Below are 17,035 nucleotides of genomic sequence, written 5' to 3'. Positions count from 1 at the left end.
TATATATAAACACACACATGAACACAAACATACACTCCTTAGAGAGCTTGGCATCGGCCATTGTACAGTCATGTGGTTAAATAATTATAAAACCAGCTCCAAGTCAGACAGGGTTGTACACAACAAAAAAAGACAGAGATATTTCCATTATTTCTTTGTTTATCGCGGCTGTGATGAGCCAACGGAGAGGGTAAGGATGATTTGTTGGCTCAGGAGTGGTAAGCGATATGTAGTAGTGAATGGCCAGTAATCATGTTTATGAGGGGGAGATGGTTCTGGACTCCTGGTGTGTCTGATTGTGTTTTCTCTGGCTCCCAGCTTGGGCCCAAGTACACCCCTACCAGGCCATTGTGATTGAAGTATGCACTCTAGCTCGGCTTCTCCTTGGGGGGTAAAAAGGAGCATGTAATACTGTTTGTGTGCCTTTGCGTATTTGTGTATATGTGCATGTTGGCCAATGTGTATTCATAAAGAGGAATGTCAGTCTATGAAGATCTCCCATTACAAAAGAAAGCACCACTTCCCCTTTCTCCTTCATGCAGCCAGTTCCCACATTGCTCTCATTGCTATGGCAACCGGCGCTCTCTCCTTGGGCTCTGCATGCATCCAATCAGAGTGAGACCTTTGTAGAGATTCCTCCGGGCTCCACTTATTCAACTTACCCCACTGGAACAGCCTCCATGTTGAAAAGGCTGGAACAAAGAGAGGAGAGACTCCCTCACCAGAGCCCAGTATGACATCAAAAATTGGGGCTACAAGGTCGGGTTACAGGGAATGCGGAAGTAATATGTAGTCAAGAGCTGCAGGATGCACTGCAAAAGCATAAACAGGGTGGCAGCGCATGGCCATGGCCAATTTCAGTAGAAATTATGTGGAATAGGATTTGTTATTGGAAGCCTCAGAGCCTGAATACTTGGCAAGTATCGTGTGGCTCTGGCACTGGTTTAAGCTTGATAAGTCAAAATGGATTCCGGCTGAGCCTATTTATGTCATTCCTGAAAACATATGGATAGGATTCAGGCGCTCAATACTTTCAACCTTCAACAATGACATTCAACACCACTTCTCCCGTCCATTAATCTTCCATGAGAATAGATTTATCATCCACAGCACTGAGGGATTGCATTCAGTCGGCATCAGCCTGAACAGTATTTACCACACCAACCTCGCTCTGTATGTATTTCAACAATTAAAGAGCTGTATTTTGCTGGGTATACAGTAACATAACTACAGTAAAGGTCACAACATTCCTCTGATTCCTCATTCAAGTTTGTGTTCAAGGCCTCTAGGTCTGGTAAATAATTAGCAGAGATAAACTAGCGCCATGTATTCTCAACCTGAGGGCTGCTCGAGGTCACTGCACACAATCACACTGTGCTTCTCTTATTCTAATTATATTTCTGGAGAGTTGATGCAGCTGAATCTCACTTAAGTACTTGTGAATGTAGGAAGGGAGGCAGGCGTGCCCCGAGCACTTGTAGAGACAAGCCATCCAGCGGGACCTCTCACAGGCCCCTGACGGACATTCGGCTGTTGGGGTACTGGCAGGGCGATGGAGGTGCAGCATAATTTTGCCCGACTGCGATGTCACAAAGTGTCACAATCTGTCCCTGACAACACGACTCCAGGCGATGAGAGACGAAATGGGAAAGTGAAATAAAAGAGAGGGAGACGAAAGAAAAGGGAGCTTGATTTGGAGTGCTAGTGGTAATAAGCATGTCTGGCCACTTTCTGGGAGACAGCCTATTCATCAGGTTGATTCAGAGTCAAAGGTGTAGGCAATTCAAGTGATCTTGTGCCTGGATCCTCCGGTGAGCTGGCTGTGCAGTGAACGACAGAACCTGGCATAATAAATGAGAAAGAAAAGGGCATGATCTCTTCACTAGCACGTGGGACTTCAGAGATAGTTAGGAAGCCAGTGGAAAAAAATCAGTTCCAGGTGTTCCTCATGGAACCCAAGATTGCGAATCAGAGCAAGTCAGACTGTTAAAACATTGTGCTTTAAATGATTTCATATTTGATCACAGAAGCGGATGAGCATGAGATTTTTGTGGTAAAACACTTTAACTTCTCTGACTAGATGTCACTCAATTTGCTCTCTAACCACTGCTCAGCTGGACCCTTTGTTGTTCAAAGTATTAAATCAAAAGCTGGTAAAACTGCTTTCAGCTATAACACTGTCAACAGTAACTTCCTTTAAAATAAGGCGTAAATCTTTTTATTTCTTTGGGGGTGGCTTTGTGGGAAGGAAATCATCTGCTTTGCAAACTGTTCCTCTCTATGATGAGTTTGTTTGTTTGGGTAACGGGTTGACGGCCAGGTGCCATCTTTTCCCTGTTATTTATATCTGGACAACAGGACAGGATATAAAACACTATGTATTTCTGTTGTCTTACATCTTTCAATCTGCCCGGACCTATTTACATCACTGCTGAAAAGCCTTTAAAAAGTCCAAAAGACTGTCAGGTAATCCCTGCACCGCATCTGTGGCTCATTTCACCGTGTCTCTTTGCACACACTGGGGCCTCAGCAAACTGTACGATCCCATGATAATGAGCTAATTATAGGTACGACATTCCTCCTTCCATATCTAAATGCTTGTCTCTAATAGGAAACATTTCAAATTATTGAGAGGCAGAGAGAGAAAGAGACGGATAATTGATACAAGCAATTACAAGTTCTGTGTCGTAGCAAATTGGCCAGCATATCTGGACATGTAGGGGGACTGCAACCTCATTTACATCAGAGTGTCAGGAAATAATTGGAGAATGTACTGAGGAGGTGGGATGGGCATAGTGTAATGCAGACCAGCTCTGGTCACATTACATAAGCAGTTCACTTGGATAGTGAGATTCAGTTCAGACGAGGAGCTTAAGGAAAAGACTGTACTCAGAGGTCAAGGACAAACATGTGCCGTCTTGATCCAGCAAATTTAATCATAACAGTGATTTTTATAATAACAAATATACTTTATAACATTAATCAGTTTCCAAAAGCTGTAATTTGAGTATTTGAAATGGTTTCACCACATGCACACAAGATACTGAGGAGGCTGTCATGGTTTCATCGGAAAGCCAGTAATAACTAAGTTCAGTTTTACTAGCCATAAGAGAGACTCTAGCTGTGTTTGGGCTGAAACCGCTTCAAAAGCACGGGAAGACGATGTGCTTGACTTCCAGATATCACTTCCAGATGTTTCATTACAAAACAACTTTCAAAGACCTCACCGCAAGAAAACCTTCTTGTGTGAGAGGAGCCAGGACACACGAGTATGGATTTCAGGAACCCACAATTTTCCCATTTTCAGTTCAGTCAGAAAAATCAGCATGCAAAACTGTCTGGAGCAACACCAATAAAGTGCCACTGTTAAAAATAGAGCTAGAACTAATCTAATCAGGACAACACACACGCTACTACCCTACGCTACAGCAGGTACACCATATATTGTATAAAGGTGTTCTGTTTGGATTTGACAAGTAGAATTTACTCGGTAGGTAAAGCCAAAAGCAGGATACAACAGGAAGCTTTGGCTGATGATAACATGGCCACTGAAATATAGAGGTACATTCATTACAGTCTGCCTCTTGTGCCTCTCATCAGGCTGGCTAACACTGACTGGCGGACTCTGACCCAGTACTCCGATGCTTCTCTCCATTGCACCCGCCTCTCATCAAGAGCCTTGGGTGGAAAAAAAAAAGGAGTAACATGCTGTTTACTCGCAATCCCAGGCCCGTAATTGCCAATTTATTTGATAGGCAGCCGGGTAATGATGGCATTTCACCCCTTGCCGCAGAGACTAAACGGGAGTGATTCATCCCAAGCTCCCTGCCCTCCCTGATCCAGCAGACACCCTCTGCTCAGGACTACTGCCTGCCTGAATGTCTGCCACCCAGACTGAAGGGGTGTGGTGTGGTGGGGGATGTGGGGGGTGGCTGCCTTGTCGGCTTCAAACGAACCCAAAAGGGAGCCTGGCGCTGCAGAGCAAATGCAGCTAAGCCTGCCAATTTAGCTGGGGTTTGGGGTTGAGGCAAACGCAGCCGAGCTGATGTGCCATTTGTAGGCCTTAATGAGCTGGCAAGACGGAGTGAGGAGGGAAGGCGAGCGGGAGAAAAGAGGCTGCCAGGCCTGACCTCCTCTGGCCTCTATTTCCCTGCCAGCCAGTGCCAGGTCGGCAAACTCAGTTCATCTGCTTCATCGGAGCGTAGTCACTCTGTGAGGGGAAGGGAGTGCTACAGCAAATACCATTAGCGAACTGTTGGTCTAATGAACAGTTCAGGTCAAAGCTAGCTCCTGTTTCACACTGTTCCCTGGTGCTAACGAGTGACTTAGATGCTTTCTCTTTGTTTTTGCACTGTGAGGGATCATCTCTGTGCAGTTGAACCACATGAGCAGTCCAGTTGCATTGTGCAGTGTTACAACCAAAATAGTTTTAACATTTCAGCAGAGCAAGCACATGGACTGCCATAGTAGAGAAAAACACTACTGGCTTTCATAAATCATCTGGACATACATTTAGCTTCATCTGTAACAGTTCTTTAACAGTAAATTACCTGTATTCTATAATATTAAACAGTCTAAACAATCTCAGTGCCAATTAAAGTAGTTGTCTTTTCTTTTTTGATTCTCTCCATTTCCTTTTCCCTTCTCCTTTCACTCTGGGGAATGAAGCCCTGCTACAAAAGCTATGACTTGCACCTCTTGCAATGTGTGAAGTGGGTTTTTACAACATGGCTGGAAGAAACTTGTTCAGAAGCCTGTGGGGACTGGAGATGAAGCCTCACGCAGTGTGACCATCCTAAGTGACATGGGGGTCTAAAAGTCTGTCTTCACGCTGCCTAGCTTTCAGCAGCTCTTCTGAAGACACGCTTAGTCTCCTGTGGGATGTCTTGACCGGACACAGTGGGGAGAAACAGGGCTGCCGTTCCTTCTGTCCTCCAGAATGTACTGAGTGGCTGAAATGCCAGCTCAGGTGGAAGTGATTACAGAGAGGGTGATAGATGCTTTCTGAGATCAAGTCAGGAGTGGAGAGTTTCTGGTTGAGAAAGTTTGACATTTTCAATATGAATTATGGATATAGTTTGGAATTTGGGACAATGTTCCAATGGAATTACATCACAGCAGGTGGTGCCGTGCAGTAAATTCATTTCGTACACAATATTCAAACCAAATAAACTGAATGTGAAACAATATTGAAAGTGTCCTTGTAGGAACAAGGATGTGACTGAGGAATAAGGGCAGACCAGAGCGTGACCAAACTGCTGAAACATGTTTCATCAAGTTAAACCTACGTAAAAACTCAATTTGACTTAGACTTAGATCAAACCAAAACCTAGCACTCCAACTATAAGATATAATTCTACTGTGACTCATTCTACATTAGCGTTTGATACCTATGTTGCAGTAGTAGTAGTATTCAGTTATATACATATACAAACATATGTGTTTTTAGAGTGTGTGTGTGTATGTAGAGATACCGTTGAATGCTTTAATCATTCTGTATGACAGTCACAGTAAAGCATATTCATTATCCATAGGTAAAGTGTTTTCAAACCTCCTCTGTTTAAGCAACTTATCTTGATATACTGCTGCACAGTCACCACAGTGCAGTCTGACAGAAATCAGTAAGTATCATTTCAATTTCTGTTGTCAACATCAAATTACTTATTTCATTTCATGCCCAGTCAAGCATCATAAAGCTACACGCAGAATCAGTTTTGCTTCAGTTGTTCGGCCATGTCTTTCTCAAAGACTAGCTCGCCTCCCAACTGACAGCTTTAATTATGACCAGATATCTGATCGCTTCACTGTAGATTCTCCACACAAATCAAAGAGCAGGGGTGGGTGTCTGGCAGCAAGGTCCCTCGAGCCTGCTTGCTTTACATCTTGGAATATGTCACGGAGCGCAGGGACACAGCCACTCTTTCTTCTGTCAGTTAATACTTGCCTTCAGCTCCTCCAAAAGGACTGAGGACCTGGGTAAGCAGTGTCTTTTTTATATCATTCATAAAGAAACTCTGGGAGAGAGAACATATGAGAGAGAGAGTGTGTGTGTGTGTGTGTGTGTGTGAAGTATGTAAATAGTGCTCTTCACCTGAAGTACTCCAAGAGAGCACTTATGATCTTTTAAGATTTAAAACCTTGTGCTCTGCCGATGCAGAATTTTATTGGTTCAACACGAAAAGTAATCCAGCCAGAATGAATTCCGTCACATTATTAACTTACCTTTCGTCCGTGTGACATGTCGTAGGAGCAGGGCCTCACATATAATGACTCTTGAATCAGGAAATTGGAGTAAAAGTTGACATTTGTGCTGAAAGAACATGCTCTGATTTATAATACCAACTTAGTTCTTTAATTTTATAGCATATAGAACAACTCTGAAAGGTGTTCACTGCTAAATAGAATGATTAAGAAGGTAGTTTGACATGAAGTTTCCTTTACATATCACTCATGTCCATAACTTGCTCTAGTGTGTCAACATTGTTTAGAAGCTGCCACAACTCTCATGTCTTTTCTTTTAAGAGTGGTTATTAAAGGTAACCTGTGGAGTTTTTGACCTCTTGTAGCACCTTTTCTACGAGTGGGTCCTCGCTTTGTTTGTCTCATGCATGCATACATGGACACACAGGCCCCCACACGTGCACTCTGCAGATATGCATTCCTGCCAGTGGTGTTGAATTAATGCAGTGGTCAACAGGAAATCAACAGCTGTAATTTGCCAAGAAGCGCAGCAATATACTAGCAGAGGCACGAATGAAGAAGACTGTTTTCTATCAGATATGAACGTAAATAATGAAGGTTTCAAACTTTAAAGAAAAAATTGGCTTTGTACATGTTTTAATAATGTGGGAAACGCATTCGTCATGTTAGACCTCGAGGATACACAAAGTGTGTTGTGGTGAGCAACCCTGAACATAAAAATATCTTTTGTTTGGTTACAAGAAGACTCCACTGGGCACCTTTACACCCTGCTAATATACAATTTAGTTTAGTTTTGTCAAACGACTGCAACGTTTTGAACGATGCATGTAAATACTGAGTGATCTGTGCAGAAGTTGGCAGGTAACTTGTGTTTCCAAGTATTGAGTCTAATCTTTTCTTCTTATTTGTCTATGACTGAAATGTGTTACACACACCAAGTACAAGTACTAAATATGAACTGGTATTGATCTGCAATTTTTGAATTTTAACATGATTTTTAAGAAGATGACACACTATTAAGAGACGTTTAAATAAGCCCCGACAGAACCTTAAACAACCACGGAGGTGGTGAGCCTGTTATTAATGTACTCACATCTGTCAGTCTGTCTCTGGAGCTGCTCCTGATGGAAGGCTTGGACTCTCCGCTTACACTCTCGCTGTCGCTGTCCTTACAGTTGTTCTGCCCTGGTTTCAGCTGCCAAACACAACACACAGGGAGACCAAGGGTTAACAACACGAAACAAAACTGTAAACACTGCAGTTTAGAGCTTTACAAGGATAACGCTGGCTAGGGAAGGCACCCCACAGAAATTGGTTCATGAATATGTGAGAACTGGCAGGGGCTGCGGCGCTGTCTCTGTAAATCTGTCATGTTTCTGAGCCTGTTCAGCGGCCATCACTCTGCTTGCCAACGATAGACGCCATCTGATCTCGCAGTATGAAACTCCTCTCAGCCCACGAAATAGAGAACAGGGACAAAGACCCCTCCAGAACCTTCAAATGGAGCCACTATCCTTTCCAAGCAGACACCACATGCCGAGGCAGCAGGAGCTCACCAAGTGTCATCCTCTAGACACGCTGCTCGAGATGCAGCAAAATCATGGGAATAAAGAGGAGGACGTGCCAATCCATGAGCATCTGAGGCCCTTCAAAATCTGGAGAACAATGAAAGACTCTTGGGAGTGCAAAGCTGAGTGAAAGGAGGTGGGGTCTGTACTCCCTGTCCAAGTCTGCGATTGATGTCCTCTGAAGCTCCCATGCTGCTCCTTCCAGACCAGACAAACGCTGCAGGTTTCATTTCAAAGCACATAAAAAGATGGCTTTATGGGGCAGTGCGGTAAACGCCTGCGTTGCCATCTAATAGGAAAAACAGGAGTGTGGTGCTGCACACACAAAAGACTTGGACTAGAAGATGATGGCACTCTCCTTTCCCCTCCCTCTCCTGCTCTGGACGGAGGGGACAGAGCTACAGTATATGGGTTTTTTTTCTCTTTTTACCTCTCCCTCAGTATTCTCTTCTCAGGTATCGGCCATCATTTAGTGCAATGAAAGGGCACAAGGAGGGGGAATACCAGAAGAACCCTTGAGTTGAGCAGATAATTAAAATGAAAATGTTCCCTTTTCTGTAGCCATTAGCGGTGTGAAAGGAATCCTATTCCTTGGGAGAATTGTATGATGGGTGGAAGGCAGGTGGATTCGCCAGAGTGCTGAACGTGATAAGAGAGTATGAGCACTGGGAATGCCTGATGGGCCTGTTTGAGTCTGTGTGTGCACATGTCTGAATATGAGTGTGTGTGTGTGTACGTGGTCAGACAGTGCTGGGACCAGGCTGGGGAGAGCACACAAGAACCAATTGTGGCACGTGCACAGACACATGCGCACCAGTGCCCTGCGCTGTGATAGCACTAATTACCTCCAACACATTTCATTCCCACAAAAGCCAGGGCACATTTTCTCTCTTTTTCTTGAAAATGCCAGTTTGTCTGAGGGGAGTTTATGTATTTTGAGAGAGAAAAAGGGGAATAATATCTCATCCACCCCGGTCCGTGAACTGATCCTTGAAGAAAGGGCGAGGGCCGCTGTTTACACCCTGGTCTGTGGCTCCTTCATCAAAACATGTTGACCTATAATATTTATTAACCAGCCTGTGTCCCTGCTGACAACACTGGGCAGCACACACCAGCACACTCATGCATTTATGAATGCACATTGACACACACAAAATGAATAAATAAAAAATACACACAGACCTGACTGAAAGCTGCTGCTGACTCCTGCATCACACATCCACAGCCCAAAACCAAACACACATATGGTAATCTTATAAAGAATATAATCAAGCAAGCGTGGGAGAGATATAGAGATTTGTCTTTTATTAATCAATGTGGTATCAAATTGACTTTGCAGTAGCGAAACTACATAATCATGCTGTCGGTATCCTGGCTTATCAGTGGGAATGTACTCCATGAAATCAGAAATCTTGCACAAATTTAACTGTGTGTAATGTCTGAAGAACATGTCTAATAAAGACATTCCAATAAAGAGCGGCTCATCTTTCAGGGCTATTACATAGCTTGGGACCTGATTACACAGCTATTTGAAAATGTATCCCTCAGCTTGTTCCCTTTAATTTCCCCCTGAGCTCCTTTAAATTACTTCAGAGAATTGTGTTTTTTTTCTCCATCCGCTCTCCTCTTTCGGAGGATCAGATGATGGATTCATTTCTTTTTATGGTGTGATTAATGGATGTCTTAAGCAAATGGAGGTAATGCTGGTGGTCAATGGCCTCAAAAAGTGACGTTGAAATTTAACGAGCTGCTGTCTGATGATGAATCTAAACGAGAAGCACATATGTGGGAGCGGGGGGCAGTCTCTGTGACCTCTGCTAGAAAAACGCTGATCTGATCACTCCCACTTATTACAGCATGCTAGTCACTCTCTATATATTTATAGCCTTTTAAACTCCACTTTTAAATTTCCTATATTGGACACCAGTGCACTTCACTGCATTCAACAGAGATCTGCAGTCAACAAAGAGGTGTGTGCAGATGCACCAGGATGGTGTGCGAAATTGATGCAGTAGCATTAGCACATTAACTAAGGCGCAGGTTGAGGCACATGGATGCATTTAGTTAATGACCTTACTTTATCTGCATAGCCTGGGTAAGAACTGGCCCTGTAGGAAGATAACAAACAGATGGTTTTAATATTCCAGAGGCTAATTTCACAACAATTAAAGACACAGCGAGACATTAGCATCTAATGAAACATTTAAACTACTAGTAAGTGCATCTGCCATTAATTTCCACACAGTGAGGTCTTGTTTTCCTACAATCTGTTCAGCGTTAAGGGATAAAGTTTTTTTCCTTGTCTCTCTTACCAGTCTGAATTTACTGAAGTAGAGAATCAACAACTGTTTTCAATCAGCAGTCAGCATGATGCTTTGAAGAGAGCAGCTCAAACCTCAGCATGAAACAATTCAACCCGCAAGTATGAGAAATCATTTAACATTTCTTTTAAATCATTCTTTGAACAGAAAAGCTTGTACTTAAGATACTAGCAACTATTCAAACTGTTACTGTCACTTTAATTGCATAGTCAAGTGGTGACAACTAAACATCCCCTCAAACCATTAAAATGTGTCAGCTCTGTTTGGAAAAACAGTTTAACAAAGCGTTTATATTTTTAAGCATCCATTGGTGCAGAGACAGTGACACAAGACAAACCATGCGACAGATTTTTTTCATGAATTGGTCAAAAAAAAAAAAAAACACCCTATTACAAAGTACAAAGTTGACTAGAATGTGTTTTAGTTGAGGACAATCCTTGTTAAAGATGCAAAACCATATTAACTTAAGAAGAAAATTCCAACTGCCAGAGAAAATAGTTTACCCTATCTAAATAGATAATATACAAGCAAATGAGCAGGCAATGATGTCCACTTCTGAGGTCTACCTTTGTATGGATTTCCAATGATGTGTCAGACGATTGCCATTTCATGACCCAAGCTACATTCTTCTCATACAACCGAGTGTATGTTCACTCACACATTCTCCACCCTCATGAATTTCAGTCAGTCCTAAAACACATGAGGAATGTTTGCTTTTCAATGTGGTTACTGAAGGTAAGACTAAAATAAGCAAGTGTCTTTACAGATAACCCGACAGCAGCATCAGTGGAGCGGTCACATGAAATACCAAAGGTGCTGCTGAATGTCATTTATGTCTCAAAAATACTTTTACAACACGAAACATTTCATTAAAAAAGAATAAATCAATACAGAATTTTTTCATTTCCGTATTGTTGCTAGTGGCAGCAGAGGGGTAATGGTGTTATGTCGGCACTCAGACATGATTCACAGCAAACAGTGCACACTAGAGTACGTTTCCAGTTCAGAGTGCAGAAAAATTATGATATATCTCATTTAACACTGTTCCCCTGAAAAGTACGCTGAAACAGCTATTACAACATTGTCTTGGACATGTGGAGTCAATTATTTTCTCACTTACTGAAAAGTGCTCACCGTTGCCATAGTGGAATTTTACAAGTGTATTGACCTATTCTCAAGGGCTGCACTACAGACTCAATGCAATCAAGCACACAAGTGGGCCTGGTAACATTTCTAACCACAAAGGCCTTTTTAAACAGAGCCATACACAACTGGATTGCCCCAGCAACTCCATCCCAACCCCCATCCCTCATCCCACAAAAAAAAAAAAAAAAAAAGACATGGAGAGCACTAGGCTCAGTTTTCTGCACTGGCCTCAGTGGGATAGCCATCAGCTCCTGGTTTCCCTTAGTTACGCACAACAGCAGCTGCGGAGCTCGGCGGTAATAAAACCTGGAACAATTTAACGGCTTTTATTGTTCTTCTGTGGCTTTCAGAACAGCTAACCTGTCCTCTCAGGATCTGACAGAGAGAATCCCACTAGGGCAACAATGAAAGAGGATCTCATTTACCTAAAAGCGCTTATAAATTTTTAATTTGCTTTAACAAGTAAATTAACAAGTCCCTCATTTGCTAAGTTTTATGGCTGCTTGCCACTGAGGGAGGACCATGAAAGTTTTATAGATAATCCACTACCTAGGCTGTGTTTCTGATAATAAATTGTCTATTTCCTGCGGCACTGTCAAATCCCCTTGGTTTCCACTGACTACACTTTGAATATCTCCTTTATGCTACCTTCACAGGTCTATATACCAGGGCTATTAAAGTGCTGGGGTGCTTCACGACTCAGCAGTTAAAATGAACAACTTGAGAAATTTGTCGACTTAATACAGGCGCTCTCGTACGGCCTGAGGAGACGCCACTGCCAAACATTAGACCACATTAAGCATCGCTAATTATGTCCCTACCAGCCTCTATATCACATCAGCCTCACAGAGAGCCCATCTAGTAATGACACCTTGGGCTGGGCGACAACAGTAGTTGGAAACTGTTGGGCCTCTTAAACTCGCGGCCAGCGTCATCTGACGAGCATGCAGGAGCCGAGGGTTTGTCAGGGCCTGTGAGGGGACAACAATAGGCCCTATGTCATCTGTCTGACAGAGGTTGAGTGGGCGAACCCACCAGCTTGGCCTGGCTCTGACCCTGTGCTTGGCACTGAGGTCCAGCGGCTTTAACTGCCACAGACAGGATACCCGCCTGGACCTCTCACCCATATCCCCCTTTATCACCCTCACTCACAGCCTGTCACTGAGCATCAGCTCTTGGTTTCCATTGCTCCAGACTTGTTTGCCATTAGCTCTGTTCGTGGCAAAGAAGTCAGAGGCATACAGAGTAAAAGTACCAAGAATACACACACAGACGCATGGATTTCATATGTTTTTTCATCATCGTGACTATATGACATATTAGAAATATTTAGCGTGTTTATCCTAAAGCTTACTGTTTGTCTGTGGTTAAGATGTCACTCGCAGTCAGCCAGTGCCGCAGGTTTTATTACTACATAGGTATGTAGCCATGGATAGGCTCCATTTCCTTTCAATCCTCTAGCATCACTGAGCGGCAGTGATCTCTGGCGACCTTGTCAGACATCATTTTTCTAGCAGGGGAAAGATCAGTGAGGCTGAAGGCACCCGCTCCGGCCAATCTCAGGCCACAGAGGAGGCTTTTCTAGACTCTGTGCTGGAATGTGAGGCCAAAGCAAAGATATGCAGCCTCTAAGGACTAGTCACAGCAGCCTGAGGTTGAGAGCATCCTGAGAGGAGGAGGAGTGGGAAATGGAGGCTTCAGGGGGAGAATGAGAGGAGGGGGGTAAATGTAGTTGAGAGCACTGTCTTGATCGCATCAGTCATCCTAAGGACTCCATTTCCTCTACCACAGGCTGGAGGCTACTAGAGCTTGTGGCTGCATTTATATACTGCCATAAATCTCTGATCTATGACGACATTACAGACAAATCAATATGCTTTTAACATCCATCCTCTGCCCTGCGTCGCAATCACCCTTCTCCCTCCTCACAAATGGTCATATGATGCTGTAGTCTGGTGGATTGAGTTATGGGGACTATTCCCAGATTTAATAATGAACTGAGCAGGTGGAGAAAAAGTGTGTGGTTGAGGTGTGGGTGATGGTGGTGGCGGTGGTGGTGGTGGTGGTGGTGGGGGGGTATAAGAGCAGCTGGGGACCTCTACTCTCAGATCATATCTGAACATCTTGTTATAGTCGCCCAGAGTGGCAGTAAAATAACCTTCCTGCCCACTTTACACACCTCCAATTCCATGAGCTCAAACATTCCCCATGTACAGCAGACAAAGAGCAGACAAGGAAAACACGTTACTAGATTCCTTCCCCGAGTGGGAAACTGGAGAAGGAGGGTGCTGGGGTGCAGAAGTAAAAAAAAAAAAAAAACCCTTCCTGCTGCCCAGTAGTAGCTACTCATCAAAGAAATTTGCGTGCAATTAATTACATGATTCCCCAGCTCTACAATCTGTGCAACTAAGTTGTTTCTTCAGCACAGGCTTTCAGGGACCCATCCAACTAAAGCCACAGCCAGTGTGCCAAATCAGAGCTCCCCAAGCTGGGCAGCCTCAATAAAGAGCGGTATGGAAAAAAAAGAGAGCAGAGAAAAAGCCCTCTCCTATCGGCTTGCAGGGGCTATCATTTCTCTCTTTTATTGCCATTTATTTTCCTCCAGGAATTCACTGCCAGTATATTGGCAGGCCTTCCAGTAGATGGAGGCAATGAAATTTAGCGCAGACACTTAACACTGGGTCAAGCCTTGTGTGCGGCTCATGTGTGGTGGTAATATGATAGACAAACGCTTCTAGTTTAGGGAAAGATGGCTTTTTTTTATGTTACAGGAATAGCAGCAGAGTGCTCGCCATGACACACTCTGCTGCTGGAAAAAAAGGGAAAATGCATAACCAGTCTTTCAGAAGGAGGGAGAAAATTTGTAAAATGGCAGAGCGCTGTAGCCCGGCTGTGGCTATTTAATAGAGACAACCTAAATAGGTCAGAGCTATTGCTATGGTGAAAGTGTCATTATGCTAAGCCCTGAGGCATGGAGGAACTCCTGGCTGGACAGTCATGCAGTATATAAAACTAGAAAACATAGTAGCTACTTGAGATTGATTTTTTTTTTGAAAAATCAACTGAAATCCTTTAGAGTAAGGGGCCACTTAATGAACCTGTAATTAATTCATTAATTTACATCCACTGTGAAACAACACACAACAACGGCTGTGATTGAATTTACAGACATTAATGCCAATTATAGCAAATACAACACGGGCAGTACTAATTGGCTAACGCTTTTTACATTTAATGGTTACGGACTAAAATCCCTTCTCTTCATTTTGGAGAACATAACATCATTCACTCATATTACTCATCTTACCTGTGAATACCAGTGCTCATAACTACAAGCCCTCTGTGATCAACCGTTGGTGCATCTCCAGGGATTTCTCATCCATTTACAGAATCTAATAACCCAGAGGATGTTACAGTGAAGGTCATGGGGTCATATGCTGATCTCTCGTCAGCAGGTGGATGTTGCCACTTAGTGAACGGTGAGCCCTGCCTATCAACCACTGTGCTGTGGCTTGCATGCTAGTGTAAACTACAGTAACAATAATGATAGCATCTCACCTTACCTGCATTGAGCTCCATCTGCACAGCTATTTCGGGGGATTGGACGGACGGGGACTGTAAAATGTGATGGAAGGATATACATTTCCTATTTGGCTGACCCAGGATGTATGCCTGGGGCCAGTGATGTTATCACTAATCCCTGCTGTAAATATCCTCATTTAGTTGTCACCTTCCTGAAATTCACATCTGTCGTTATCAAATCATAAAACAAGACAGTGTTACGCTGCTGTTGTATTAATAGGACCCCGAGTTTGCCTGCTTCGTGAGGAGTATGCTAGAGAACATCTGCTCTGGCTGCTTTTAACAGACTGGTAATGAGAGGCAAAAAAAGCCAAAGGCAACGAAAACACAGCCAAACAACATGATTGTAATTGAAATAATCAGGACTTCAGAGACAGGAAATAACTAAGTATAATGCAACAACATACTTTACTGTTTTGACGCAAGATGGCACATAAAAAGCCACGATGATGACAGAATATTGGCCATTAACATTGTAGTGGAACCACACTGACAGTGTACCTGACGCCCTATTATCGGATTGGCCATAAAATGCTGCTGGAATATATCCATAATGGGCTGGTAGGAAGCAGGCAGGCCTGAGATCTCACAGAAAGCAATTTCTGCATTGTTTCAATGCTGCATTCATGTGCTGTTGGAAATATCGCTATTATGAGTCGAGCACATGTGAAAGACTCAGATACTACTGGGGAAGAGGAAATATTATACAACAACTAACCTGCCAAGATGAGACATGAGCCAGCAACTGGTAAAAGCATTGTTGGCACATGAAAGCTAATGTTACAGCATCTTTTTGACCATTTGCAAGAATGGTATTCATCAATGACATTTTAAGGCAGCACAAATCTCACGCGATCATTCTCCCTTCAGAATACAGATTTATACAGTAGATATTACTGATCTTGTTGCTGAATACTGAATAAAAGCTGAATACACAAAGTGTGCTATGTAAAGTTGAAAAGAAAAAGCCCATAATACTGGAAGCAGATGGGAGATGAATGTTAGGACATTGGCCTTTGGGGCAATTGCTCATGTTTGTGCTTCATATTAATGTTTCAAATACTTCCCTCTTTACATTTATAAATCTATAAATAAAAATCTTCAGACCAATCCAAACAAAAGAGTACATCAGCAATGGGGACACATACACTTAGATGGCATAATAAATGCTGGCAAAGACTATCATCAGAAATATTGGCAATTTTTTTGGAAAAGATGACTGATCGTACAGAAAACTTTTCTTTTATTTAGAGATAGTGGTCAAGTGGAGACATTTATTATCACATCATTATGTGTGCCCTTTTTAAAATCACAATCATATCTGAAATCACCCAAATGGCCCTGATCAAAAGTTTACATATCCATGAATATTTGGCCTGATAATATTCACACAGGTTTACATGGCTATTAGGGGTGAGTGTCCACACCTGTGACTTATTTGATTGTAATTAGTGTCTGTGTATAAATAGTCAGTGAGTTTCTTAGCTCTGGAGAGAGCCCTGCACATTTCATTCGGAGCTGCACAAGTTTTCTGGATACTGAGCCATGGGGAAAGCAAAAGAACTGTCCAAGGACCTGCGAGAAAAGGTAGTTGCACAAGATGCACAATAAGGAGGTACTTCAACAAAAACGGGCTGCATGGTCGAGTTGCCAGAAAAAAGCAGTTACTGCGCCAACGGCACAAAACAGCCTGCTTACAATATGCCAAACAGCACCTAGACAAGCCTCAAAACTTCTGGAACAAAGTCATTTGGAGTAATGAGACCAAAATTGAACTTTATGGTCGCAAACATATGCTATGTTTGGAAAGGAGTCAACAAGGCCTATGAGGAAAAGTACACCATCCCTACTGTGAAGCATGGAGGTGGATCTCTGATGTTTTGGGGGGGGTGAGCTACAACGGCACGGGGATTTAGTCAAAATTGATGGCAACATGCAGCATGTTATCAGAAAATATTGGAGGACAAGTTGCATTCATCAGCCTGGAAGCTGCGCATGGGACACACTTGGACTTTCCAGCATGACAATGATCCAAAACACAAAGCCAAGTCCACCCTTCAGTGGCTACAGCAGAAACAAGTGAAGGTTCTGGAGTGGCCATCAGTCTACTGACCTCAATATCATTGCGCCACTTTGGGGATATCTCAAATGTGCAGTTCATGTAAGACAGCCCAAGAATTTACAGGACTTGGAGGCTTTTTGTGAAAAACAATGGGC

The 17,035-nt window shown here is 43.1% G+C and overlaps 1 protein-coding gene across 1 annotated transcript in view; it reads right to left on the bottom strand.

The window, feature by feature from the left end:
- The window catches only part of auts2a (activator of transcription and developmental regulator AUTS2 a), a 275,046-nt gene that overhangs the window by 147,585 nt on the left and 110,426 nt on the right, over nucleotides 1-17,035 (bottom strand). Inside the window, exon 3 of the mRNA XM_070843885.1 lies at nucleotides 7,295-7,396. Coding sequence (XP_070699986.1) covers nucleotides 7,295-7,396 — 102 coding nt within the window. The remainder of the gene's footprint in view (nucleotides 1-7,294; nucleotides 7,397-17,035) is intronic.

Source organism: Pempheris klunzingeri, chromosome 14 (genome assembly GCF_042242105.1).
Source record: "Pempheris klunzingeri isolate RE-2024b chromosome 14, fPemKlu1.hap1, whole genome shotgun sequence".
NCBI classification, from domain to species: Eukaryota; Metazoa; Chordata; class Actinopteri; order Acropomatiformes; family Pempheridae; genus Pempheris; species Pempheris klunzingeri.
This window is presented reverse-complemented; position numbering and strand designations above follow the sequence as displayed.